The 12,395-nt window shown below is 52.5% G+C and overlaps 1 protein-coding gene across 1 annotated transcript in view; it reads left to right on the top strand.

The window, feature by feature from the left end:
• The window catches only part of LOC105092402 (mucin-12), a 106,138-nt gene extending 94,241 nt beyond the window's left edge, over window positions 1–11,897 (top strand). Inside the window, exons 3-13 of the mRNA XM_064478784.1 lie at window positions 3,732–3,833; window positions 4,291–4,418; window positions 4,761–4,825; window positions 7,358–7,509; window positions 7,874–7,948; window positions 8,039–8,201; window positions 8,905–9,066; window positions 9,441–9,443; window positions 9,743–9,819; window positions 11,566–11,654; window positions 11,856–11,897. Coding sequence (XP_064334854.1) covers window positions 3,732–3,833; window positions 4,291–4,418; window positions 4,761–4,825; window positions 7,358–7,509; window positions 7,874–7,948; window positions 8,039–8,201; window positions 8,905–9,066; window positions 9,441–9,443; window positions 9,743–9,819; window positions 11,566–11,654; window positions 11,856–11,897 — 1,058 coding nt within the window. The remainder of the gene's footprint in view (window positions 1–3,731; window positions 3,834–4,290; window positions 4,419–4,760; window positions 4,826–7,357; window positions 7,510–7,873; window positions 7,949–8,038; window positions 8,202–8,904; window positions 9,067–9,440; window positions 9,444–9,742; window positions 9,820–11,565; window positions 11,655–11,855) is intronic.
• Window positions 11,898–12,395: the final 498 nt, after the last annotated feature.

The following is a 12,395-nucleotide window of genomic DNA, read 5'->3' as shown; positions in this document are numbered from 1 at the left end:
CACTTCTGTTGCTGATGGACACAGCACCCCGTCTTCTCCTCCAGGATCGACGTCCTACACAACCACCTCAGAGGTGTCCACAGCACCAATTTTCACCCCATCAAGCCCTGAAGAGACATCCACCAGTCCAGCTGCATCAGGGCCGACGGACACTGGTGTCACTCAGAAATCCACGAAGCCAAACACCGTCTCTGATACTACTCAACTCACAGACTCGCCTTTGACTACTGGTGGTGGAAGTCCCATGTCCACCTCAAGTCCAGGTGAATCCCTTACCTCTTCCACTCGTCACGAACAAGCGACCACATCTTATAATGTCGGAACCACTGTGTCCACAACTCTCTCAGCGCCATCAGCACACACCCACCCCTCTTACACCACAGCTTCTTCTCTCCCTTCCAGCTCTCAGGGACTTTCTACAACCACCTCGACCACTGGACATAGCCCTACAACTTCTACTGAATTGTCCTCTGCCCGCACAACCATTTCTGGGTCGACAGCATCAGCCACTTCCTTTGGAACTTCCACTCCAGGGGCTGATACAAGTGCTGCTTCCTCTTCCAGTTCCAGCCTACTGTCTGCCACCCCTACTGTCTCAGCACAGACAACCACAGATTTCACAGAAACACCCATTTTCTCTGCCAGCACCCCTGCTTCATCAGAACCTGCTGGTACCTTGAATAGCACCGTCACCACAGGGGCTGAAATCTATGCTTCCACATCAGGACCGGAAGAAACCTTAAGCACTTCTGTTGCTGATGGACACAGCACCCCGTCTTCTCCTCCAGGATCGACGTCCTACACAACCACCTCAGAGGTGTCCACAGCACCAATTTTCACCCCATCAAGCCCTGAAGAGACATCCACCAGTCCAGCTGCATCAGGGCCGACGGACACTGGTGTCACTCAGAAATCCACGAAGCCAAACACCGTCTCTGATACTACTCAACTCACAGACTCGCCTTTGACTACTGGTGGTGGAAGTCCCATGTCCACCTCAAGTCCAGGTGAATCCCTTACCTCTTCCACTCGTCACGAACAAGCGACCACATCTTATAATGTCGGAACCACTGTGTCCACAACTCTCTCAGCGCCATCAGCACACACCCACCCCTCTTACACCACAGCTTCTTCTCTCCCTTCCAGCTCTCAGGGACTTTCTACAACCACCTCGACCACTGGACATAGCCCTACAACTTCTACTGAATTGTCCTCTGCCCGCACAACCATTTCTGGGTCGACAGCATCAGCCACTTCCTTTGGAACTTCCACTCCAGGGGCTGATACAAGTGCTGCTTCCTCTTCCAGTTCCAGCCTACTGTCTGCCACCCCTACTGTCTCAGCACAGACAACCACAGATTTCACAGAAACACCCATTTTCTCTGCCAGCACCCCTGCTTCATCAGAACCTGCTGGTACCTTGAATAGCACCGTCACCACAGGGGCTGAAATCTATGCTTCCACATCAGGACCGGAAGAAACCTTAAGCACTTCTGTTGCTGATGGACACAGCACCCCGTCTTCTCCTCCAGGATCGACGTCCTACACAACCACCTCAGAGGTGTCCACAGCACCAATTTTCACCCCATCAAGCCCTGAAGAGACATCCACCAGTCCAGCTGCATCAGGGCCGACGGACACTGGTGTCACTCAGAAATCCACGAAGCCAAACACCGTCTCTGATACTACTCAACTCACAGACTCGCCTTTGACTACTGGTGGTGGAAGTCCCATGTCCACCTCAAGTCCAGGTGAATCCCTTACCTCTTCCACTCGTCACGAACAAGCGACCACATCTTATAATGTCGGAACCACTGTGTCCACAACTCTCTCAGCGCCATCAGCACACACCCACCCCTCTTACACCACAGCTTCTTCTCTCCCTTCCAGCTCTCAGGGACTTTCTACAGCCACCTCGACCACTGGACATAGCCCTACAACTTCTACTGAATTGTCCTCTGCCCGCACAACCATTTCTGGGTCGACAGCATCAGCCACTTCCTTTGGAACTTCCACTCCAGGGGCTGATACAAGTGCTGCTTCCTCTTCCAGTTCCAGCCTACTGTCTGCCACCCCTACTGTCTCAGCACAGACAACCACAGATTTCACAGAAACACCCATTTTCTCTGCCAGCACCCCTGCTTCATCAGAACCTGCTGGTACCTTGAATAGCACCGTCACCACAGGGGCTGAAATCTATGCTTCCACATCAGGACCGGAAGAAACCTTAAGCACTTCTGTTGCTGATGGACACAGCACCCCGTCTTCTCCTCCAGGATCGACGTCCTACACAACCACCTCAGAGGTGTCCACAGCACCAATTTTCACCCCATCAAGCCCTGAAGAGACATCCACCAGTCCAGCTGCATCAGGGCCGACGGACACTGGTGTCACTCAGAAATCCACGAAGCCAAACACCGTCTCTGATACTACTCAACTCACAGACTCGCCTTTGACTACTGGTGGTGGAAGTCCCATGTCCACCTCAAGTCCAGGTGAATCCCTTACCTCTTCCACTCGTCACGAACAAGCGACCACATCTTATAATGTCGGAACCACTGTGTCCACAACTCTCTCAGCGCCATCAGCACACACCCACCCCTCTTACACCACAGCTTCTTCTCTCCCTTCCAGCTCTCAGGGACTTTCTACAACCACCTCGACCACTGGACATAGCCCTACAACTTCTACTGAATTGTCCTCTGCCCGCACAACCATTTCTGGGTCGACAGCATCAGCCACTTCCTTTGGAACTTCCACTCCAGGGGCTGATACAAGTGCTGCTTCCTCTTCCAGTTCCAGCCTACTGTCTGCCACCCCTACTGTCTCAGCACAGACAACCACAGATTTCACAGAAACACCCATTTTCTCTGCCAGCACCCCTGCTTCATCAGAACCTGCTGGTACCTTGAATTCCACCATCACCTCCGGGACTGTAACATCTGGCTTCACATCAAGTGCTACGGAGACCTTAACCATTTCTGTTGTTGATGGACGCAGTACCACGTCTTTTTCTTCAGGATCCAGTTTGTACACAATGTCCTCAACATTCTCTACTCCCTCTTCTTCTCGCAGAGCCAGTGCAAGTCCTATTTATCCATCAATTCCCAGTGATCCTTTTACCCTCACTGTGGTCTCGGACCATATGTCTGTGACTCCCAAAGAGGAATCAACCTTTTCTGGCCTTTCCCCTTCTGTGTCCTCCATTTCACGTAGGTCCACTGGTACTTCAGTCCCTCGATTCAGTACCAATTCAAATCTTGTTCCTTCAGTCACTAGCACGCAGAAAGCCATAACGACAACCCATTCTCCAAGTACGAAAGCACGTAAGTCTCCTTGCATCTCTGTTTATGGGCCCCTCCTGTCCATCTTCCCTTACCAACTAATCAGTTTGGCCCTTCTTGTAGTCTTGTTCCACCTTCCAATGCCTTGTTTTTGTCCATACACCTCCTCATGCCAATGATGTTGTTCTGTTTTTATTTGTAAGGTCCTTGTTTTGTTTGCATGTCCTCTGTCACCTGTTTCTTCCTTCCTTTTCATTGTAACTCTCCATTTCCCCCTGTCTCCTGGGGATTGAGTTGGTGACAGAGGGTTCTTGATGTTGCATGGTCATCTGGTACCATCCCTATCTTTCAGTGCATTGTCTGAATGATGGGACTTGGAAGAGGAGTTGATTTTTTTGTGTCTTGGGCTTCCATGGTAATGCATATGAATTTTTTACTCCTCCACAGGGCAGTGCCACAGTGGGACTACTTGGAATGGAAAAGATTGTGTCTGTCCCCAAGGCCACTTTGGTTTCCTGTGTAAATCCATTTCGGAGTACTTCATCCTAGGTAAAGAGCTTATTTGAGACCTGTAGAGCATCCCCACACCCCTTAACCACTTCAAATAGGAAGGCAGCACTGGAAAGATCATTGGCTACCAGTGTCTAATTGTGCAGGTAGAGGAGAAAGTGTAACTTTCACCCAGGCCAAAATGCAGGTAAAACATGGACCTTCTGCCTCCTCTTCAAGTCCCATTTTACTAGCTAATCTGCCTCTCTCAACAGAATGATCATCTTGTGCCCTCCACTTAGGTCTCTCTGGGCCCTGATCCTGGCCACTCGCTGTTCATGGTATTCAGAGACAAGGGGCAGAAGTTTCAGCTACTCCTTCCTGCGTTTTGAATTTCTATCTTCCCTCCTTCACATTTTCTTTACTTCCATTAGGTCAGCATGTGAAGAATTAACCAATCCTGGAAGATGTTACTGGGAGGTTGCTGTCTCATGTGTAATGTTGCCTGTTTCCACAGAAATCCCGGAAAAAATCAATGCCTCTGTAAAACTGAGAGTGAAAGTGACTAACCAGAATTTCACAAAAGACCTAAACGACACAGTCTCCTCTGCATACAAGAATTTCACTCAACTATTCAAGAGTCAGGTAAGAGCAGAGAAAGCCCAGATTCCCCAGTGTGGATGTCTGATGTGAGAGGGGCTGCTGGAGCTCATCTTGACTTCCTGTTCAGTGTTTATCAGCTCTTGGGTCCCTTCCGTCTTCCTAAGTCCTGAGAGGAGGTCCTCTGAGAGCTTCCTTTTTAAAGCCCTGCCCCACCCACAGCCTGGAAGTGGGAGCAGCCCTATGCCTTCCCTTCCTTCTCTCCTGTGGGCTAAGAGATTGGCTCCCTGGGGGAAAGAGGCACTGGCAGGCTTCCCCTCAATACACAGAACAGGGGCTGCTGCACACTCTAGGTCTTTATGAGCTCAGCTGTTTTGTTTCTTTCAGATGGATAAAGCTTACATGGGCAACGACTTTCCGCAATATGTAGGCGTGATCATTAGGAGACTGCTGTGAGTATGGGAGCCAGGGTGTGTGTGTGTGTGTGTGTGGAGATTTATAGATTGTGGAAGCTCCTTCTCACTTGCCTGCTCTCCTGCCTCCCGCTATCATGAATGGCGAGAGTATCAGTACGTGGCTGGGCCAGAAAGACCCCCAGACCTGAGGCAATACCTGAGAGCTCTGAGACCATGCATTCACTCATCCATCGTTCATCCATTTAACAAACTTGTATTGAAAGCCTACCCTGGGTTAGATGTTGGGAACACAGTGGTACCAGTACTCATGGAGCTTAGAGTGGCAGAACCCAGAAAGCAGAATGGCTGTGCAGTCTGGCTAGAGTTATGATAAGGGACACACAAGGTACAATGGGAGAGTTTACAAATGCAAGCTTGGTGAGGTGGAAAGAAATCTTCCCGGAGGAAGTGACAGCTAAGCTGAGGCTTAAAGGATGAGGAGGGATGACCCAGGTAGAGGGAAAGGAGTGAAAGAGTGTTACAGCAGAGGAAATCGATGATAGATGAGCCTAGGGGTGAGAGAGAAGAGGGCAGATTCCAGGAGCATAAAGAACGCTTGGCTGCTTGAGGGCCAAGGAGTCATGGTGGGAGAGGAGGTTGCAAAGATGACCCACGCCAAGTTACTTAGATGTGAAGCATCAGAAGTTTCAGCCAACGTGGGATAGTATCTGATTTGCACTGCAGACAGCTCAGTCTGACTGCAGGGCTGAGAATGGGTGGACAGGGGAGGGAGATGATAGTGGCCTGGACCTGAGACTTGATAAGAAAAGAAATGTTCAGTGTGAAAGGTTTTAGGAGGCCGAACCAGAAGATCATGGGGATTTCATGGGGATTTCATCAGGATTTCTTGGGTGTTTGGAGAAAAGGAGGAATGACACCAGATTTCTGGGCTGCTGAGAGTGCTGGGCGCCCTTTGCTGAGATGAGGAATGTAAGGAGAAGCAGGACAAGGGTGGGCCTTGTCAAGTGCCCAGGGCCCAGCCATGTGGAGTGGTTGAGTGATGGAGCAGCCAGTGGTCGGACACGTGATAGGAAGGGTCTGCAGTGGAGACGCTGGCATTGGCATCCCTGGATGGATGTCACTGGAAGCCTGGGGAGTAGACCAGATGGTCAGGGCAGTGGTCACTGCACAGGAGCAAAGATGTCCCAGAAAAGCACCAGCATTTAAAGGATAAGCAGGAAAAGCTGAGCTCTGAGAGTAGAGAAGAAAGAAGCGGACAGAGGGGGAAGGGAGCCTGGAGGGTGTCGGGTCCCAACATGTCAAGGGCCTGTGGGGTTCCTTAGCTCAGCATCCTCCACCCCAACCCAGCATCAAAGCCATTGTCTCCATCTCCATTTTGGCTCAGGATTCTGTTGGTTCAAATCCTCCAGGGTCCCGCTCCTGACTTCTCTGTCACAATGGCTGTGAGTGGTGATGGACCTTGTCTCAAGATCTCTTCCCTCAGCAGCATTATTGACCATCTAACAAGAAGCTTCTGGGTTGGAATCCAACATTTCTAAAGTGACCTCATGTTTCTTCATTTCTAAAAGCTCAGTTATTTGGCATTCAAAAATACAATCCAATAGCTTCTATTTGAAGTTTTTTAATTTTTTAGTTTTTAAAAATATTTTATTGTGGTTTAAAATACCCATAACATAAAATTTGCCATTAACCATTAAATTCCCCGTTTTAAGTGTGCAGTTTAGTGGCATTAAGTACATTCACATTGTTGTGCAATCACCACCACTGTCCATCTCCAGAACTTTTTCATCTTCCCAAACCGAAACTCTGAACTCATTAAATAGTAACTCCCAATTTCCCTTCATCCCACCTCTGGCCCACCGCCATTCTACCTTCTGTCCCTACAAATTTGATTACTCCAGGGACCTCATATTAGTACTCATAAATACTCATACAGTATTTGTCCTTTTGTGACTGGCTTATTTCACTTAGCATAATGTCTACAAGGTTCATCCATATTGTATCATGTCTCTGAATTTCCTTCCTTTTTAAGACTGAATAATATTCCACTGTTTATGTATAGACCATATTTTGATTATCCATTCATCCACTGATGGGCACTTAGATTGCTTCCACCTTATAGTTATTATGCATAACAATGCTATGACTATGGGTGTACAAACATCTTTTTGTCCCTGGCTTCAATTCTTTTGGGTAGATACCCAGAAGTGGAATTGCTGGACATATGGTCACTCTGTTTTTAATTTTTGAGGAATCATCACACTGTTTTCCACAGTGGCTGCCCCATTTTCCATCCCCACCAACAATGCACAAGGGTTCGATGTCTCTACGTCTTTGCCCAAGAGTCTCTGTTTTTAGGAATGTGTTTCGCCCTTTGGCATTTACTATAATCACTGGTACTTTGGGATTTTACTCTGTGGCCTCCCTCTAGGGAAAGGAGGGAAGAGTCTCTCTTCTGTCCTGCCTCTGGGTCATATGGCTAATTGTTTCTCACCACTTCTCTTGCTTCTTGGGCCCCACTTGCTGGGAGGGTGGGCAACACTGGATGACTGATGACTCCTGTTCTAGCCAGGGCAGCATCGTGGTGGAACACGAAGTTGTCATGGAGGCAAACTTCACTTCAGAGTTTCAGGAGCTGTTTAAAAACCTCACTGAGGTCATAAAGGCCAAGTTTATGCATGAGATCAAAAGGCTGCCCAGTAATTCTGATGAGTGCAAAGGTAGGTCCTCCTAAAACCCCTTGACATTGGTGGGGGAAGGATGGGAGGGGTCCTTTAGGGAGGTCTCTATATCAACCCCACACCCCAAATCTCTCCTCTCTTCTGGAACTTCAGAGGCCTCCCTATAGGACTTCAGAAGTCTGGGTACCTTCTCCACATTCTGTGATGCTCCCAGCAGCCCCTCCTCCTGGGCTTAAGGTTGTCACTAGCCTTAAAGTCCCCATTTGAGCCTGCTCACTGCTGCATCTAGGGATGGGCCAAGACTCTACTGGCTTTGGTCCTGCATGGAGGAAGGGGAGGCTGGTTGCCCCCAGGGGGCAAAGGGCAGTATATCTGTTTTGTTCTTTCCCACTACCCTGGGCAGGCGTCTCACGTCTGTGCTATGATGAGAAATCCGTCTTTGTGAATGAGACCGTGAAGCTTGGCTTTGACCTGCAAGGTAAGCAGCTCTGCATAGCATGGGCAGTTAATATGGGGGCTAGGGGCGCATCTACTGGGCTGAAGCTTGCTGCCTGCCCCCCACCCCCAGAGCAATGCACTCAGAAGGCTACAAAGGACTTTGCCCAATTCTACTATGTGGATGATCTGGATGGGAAGCTGGCCTGTGTGACCAAGTGCACCAAGGGGACGAAGTCACAAATGAACTGTAACCAGGGCAGTTGCCAGCTGCAGCAAAGTGGCCCCCGCTGCCTGTGAGTGTCTGTCCCCTCGAAGCCCCGTGCCCACCCTCTCTGGTGGCGGGGCTGCACTCTCCTCACCGAAGGCAGGCAGGGTGGAGGTGGGCAGAGCTTGCAAGGCTCCTCCCTGCCTCCTCTATAGCCCTCTTTCCTCTACGGGGTGTCCCATCCCCCACTCCCACCAGAGGGAGGGCGAGGTGCAGATTACAGACATGGGCGTCATAGGACCAAGAAAACCCTGTCCTGAGAAACTTCCAGTTATCAGTTTCCAAATCTATGTCTATGAATCGCTATCTCCATCTCTCATTCATTTCTCTTACGTCATCCCAGCCACGATGCCAATATCACCGCTAGCTATAGCTGGGGCCCTACATTTGGGAGACCATAAATTAAAGTACAAAACATAAAACATGGTAACAATCTGTCAAGGTGCCAGCTACTTAGCAATTACATGAGTGACCACCACGTATCTGGGATGAGGCACCAGACACTTGGATTCTGAATTCCTGTTTCACAGATTCAGGGTCCCTGCCCCACAGCCTCTCAATGCCCATTAGCCTTGGGGAGTTGGGGAGGGCACCCAGTACCTGCCCTCAGAGGAAGAGCCTATTTCCTGTGCTTTGACATAGTTTTTTGTTTTTTTTTTTTTTTTTTCTTTTGGGAGACTGGGTGGATGAGGGATGCTGGTGGGCTGGCCTGAGCTTGTGTATGTCCTCAGATGCCACAACTCAGACACACACTGGTACTGGGGAGAAACCTGTGAACGCAGCACCAGCAAGAGCCTGGTGTACGGGATCATGGGGGCCGTGGCAGTGCTACTGGTGGTCTTGGTGGTGGTCCTGATTATCTTCCTCAGCCGATCCCAGAAAAAACTGCACAGGTGAGCTTCTGGGGCTGGGCGGGGGAGAGGGGACCACAGTCAGAGTATCCTGAGGCTCTGCTCCATCCAGCTCAGCAGTCAGAGGTCAGCTGAGTCCGCACCAAGGGTGGAGCCCTGCCCCTCCCCATCCTTCCCAGCCCCTGCCAGCCCCTCCCAGCTCTGGGGACAGCAAAGGGCAGCCTGCTGATCTGATAGGATATATCCATTTGGCAGAGAAATGGAAATGAAACTTATGTAGTGAAATTAAATTATGTAATGAAATTACCTAGTACTTGTTATCACCTTGGCTGCCACAGAGCAACACTGTCACACTAGGACACTGGAATGACTGGTGTCACTTTCCCCAGCTGTAAAATGGGTAGGATCTACCTGAGAAGGTTGAGTAATGCCCTGCCCAGCACCTGGCTGGCAGTTGAAACAAGCTGCCCTGACGCTAGTCCAATGCCCCCATCTCACAGATAAGGACACTGAGGCCCACTGAGGGGTGTGAGGAGGGCAGGCCATGGTGACAGCCCCAGGCATGCTTTTCTTTTTCTGCCACTGCTGCTGGCATCAGACCCCTCCCTGACTCAGGGCTTGGCCATGACAGCTTCTTCTGGAGTCTGAGGGTCAGAGAGCTCTGAGCCCCCTCCCCCACCTCTCTGCCACCAGTTGCTCACGGCATTTCTGTTGGCAGGCAAGAGTACAACATATCTCGTGAGTGGCCAAGAGAAGATGTCCCTGGCAATTTCCAGAGCATAAGCGTCTGGGAAGGTAGATCTCATGGGGGCAAGGGTGGTAGTGGGTGACACGCATCCTGCCAGCCCCGCCCCACTTCTGCTCTACCAGCCAAACTCCTCTGCAGCCTTCTGACCCTGAGGCTTCACCTGCAGCCCCTCCTGCTGACCCTTCAGCCTTTGCTCGACTCCCTGTCAAGTTCCCTGCACTCTAGTCTGTGGTCCACACCTTCGCGCAGACTGCACCACTGTCTGAAAGGTTCCCTTCACCTGCATCTCTGTGCATCCCATCCCACTCTGTTTCCAAGATTCGGTTCACATGCTGTCCCTCCACGGACCTTTCTGTGGGTTCAGCCTTCTCCAGCTCCCAGAGCCTCTCACAGGACAACGGAGGGGCTATAGAGATGGCTGAGCCTGATTCTGTCCCCGGAGACCACCCCCAGTGAAGGCACCAGATGCACAGAGTTAGTGGGAATGATAAGTCCATGACCAGGGCTCAGTGGGGCACAGAGGCCCCCTGCGCCAGCCCAGCGTGGAGCAGGCATCAGATAAGGCTGAGCTGAGGGCCGGGGCAGTGCTGGGAGTAAGCTGTGTGCTTCCTGCTCCTGAGAACAGAGAACGTAGAGCCCCGTGAACAGGGAGACCTTGTGAGGGGAAGGGGGAAAGGAAAGGGCTTTCTGGGCAGCGGGCCCTGCTTAAGAAAGGATGTAGAGGCGGGAGAGAGCATGGCCTGTGGGGGGAACCGAGGGCAGGTCAGTGGGACGTGAGGATGGCCGAGCCAGGTCAGGGAGGACTTTGTGGGCCATGATGGGGGAACCTGCTGGAGAGACTTTAAGGGAAGGGGCCAGACGTGCATTCTGAGCAGCTCAGTCAGGAGGACTTGGGGGGACAGCATGAAACTGCGGAGACCAAGGAAGTGTCTCCACTCTAATGCAGACAAGGGACAGCGAGGCTGAGTCGGGGCAGTGGGGCGTGGGAGGCGTGGACAGCAGATGATCCAGTTCAGATGCCAGGGAGCTGGGCGGGGTGTGTTGTTGGCAGGCTCGGGGTGGGGATGATGAGACGGGTGCAGTGGGGACAAGCAACCGGTGGGATGCACTGAGTTGGGGGCGCTGGTTGCGTGCAGGGTTGGGGGAGGCATCACAGATCACAGAAGCCTGGGGAGAGGCCTGCGGCTTGTGGGCAGGGCTGGGAGTTGCCAGCTCAGCTCAGCCCACGTTGGAGGAGAAGGTGGGCGAGGAGGACCGACTGCAGGGCTCCCGGGAGGATCTTGAAGGAGTCAGCGAAGGAATGTTCAGGAAGGTGCCAGGAGGACCTGGAACCTGTGGCCTGGAGGCCAGGGAGGGAGTTTATCTACAAGACTGGGACAGTGGGTGCTGGACACATGCCAACTCAAACAAGAAGATTCTAGGCACAGCTGCCTCCCCTCTGCTGTGGTTACCATTGCTATGAGGAAGCGGGCACAGATGACCCCTGCGTGGCCCCCTCCCCCTACTCCGCCTTAACTCTGGGCCCCCTGCGCCTGTGGCCCGTGCTCACTTCTGGCCCCGGGGCATGTCAGAGGGCTGCTGCTTTGGCTCCCTTCTGTCTCTGCATCACACTGGGCCAGCGCCCCAGGCTGCGTCATGGACAGGCTGCCCTGCTGGGAGGGCAGCCGGGCAGGGGGAGACTAGTTTAGGGCAGCTGTAGGCTGACTCTTCAAACCCATTTCTCTTACTGGAAAAAAGCCCCTCCCCCTGCCTCTTCAGCCTACCCCAGGCTCACCCGGTACCTCTCCCTACAGGTCAGAATCTGAAGGGGGACAAGTTTGGCCTTGAAAACACCTACAGACACTTCCAGCCCTCCCTGCAGAACGTCGACCCCACCACAGAGGTGACTCGGGAGCCCGCCCCCAGCTAGGGGCTGCTCTCCTTTCCCCAACCCCTGCCCCCCGCACCCCCACATCCCGGGGCTGCCTGGAGAGGGTAGGGCCCACTTGGCCCAGAGGCAGGTCACTCCCTCTGGATGCAGCCATCACCGATGGCCTCCTTGGCCTCACCTCCTCGGCCTCACCGCCTCTCTCCCACCCCCCAGATCCACATTCAGAGGCCCAGTGTGGTGACAACTGTTCAGTGAGGGGGACAGGAACTCCCACCCCTCACCCAGATCTGGACGAGAAGGCAGCAGCAGACGGAGAGCCCGACATAGGCCCCAGGTCGGTCAAGAGGAAAGAGATGGCAGGTCCAGGTCCCCAGGAGGTCCTGCTCAGAGCTGGTAGACTTGCCTCGCCCAGTCCGCCCCCCGCTGCTGTGAGCCCCCTCTGCTCCCTCACCCTCCATCCAGGAGCCCCAAGGCTGCCCAGACACCTTGGCATCTTGTTGGCTCCACGGCGACTCCCCACTCTGGAGTTTCCTACCAATAAATAATGTACAGAACGAGGCATGAGTGGCCTCCTCCCCTTGCCTGCAGGGGCCTGGCTGCAGGCCATCGTCTCTGGGAAGGTCCTTCTTGGGAGATCACTCCTCCCAGGGTTGGATGCATGTGGGTCCCTTCCTGTACCCACCTGCGGGGCACGGAGCCCCTTGTCCACTCCAGGCCCGGTCAGGGCCGGATCCACCTCTGCCTGAGGTCTCT

Source organism: Camelus dromedarius, chromosome 24 (genome assembly GCF_036321535.1).
Source record: "Camelus dromedarius isolate mCamDro1 chromosome 24, mCamDro1.pat, whole genome shotgun sequence".
NCBI lineage: Eukaryota > Metazoa > Chordata > Mammalia > Artiodactyla > Camelidae > Camelus > Camelus dromedarius.
Note: the sequence above shows the minus strand (reverse complement) of the source record. Positions and strands in the feature narration are given on the sequence as shown.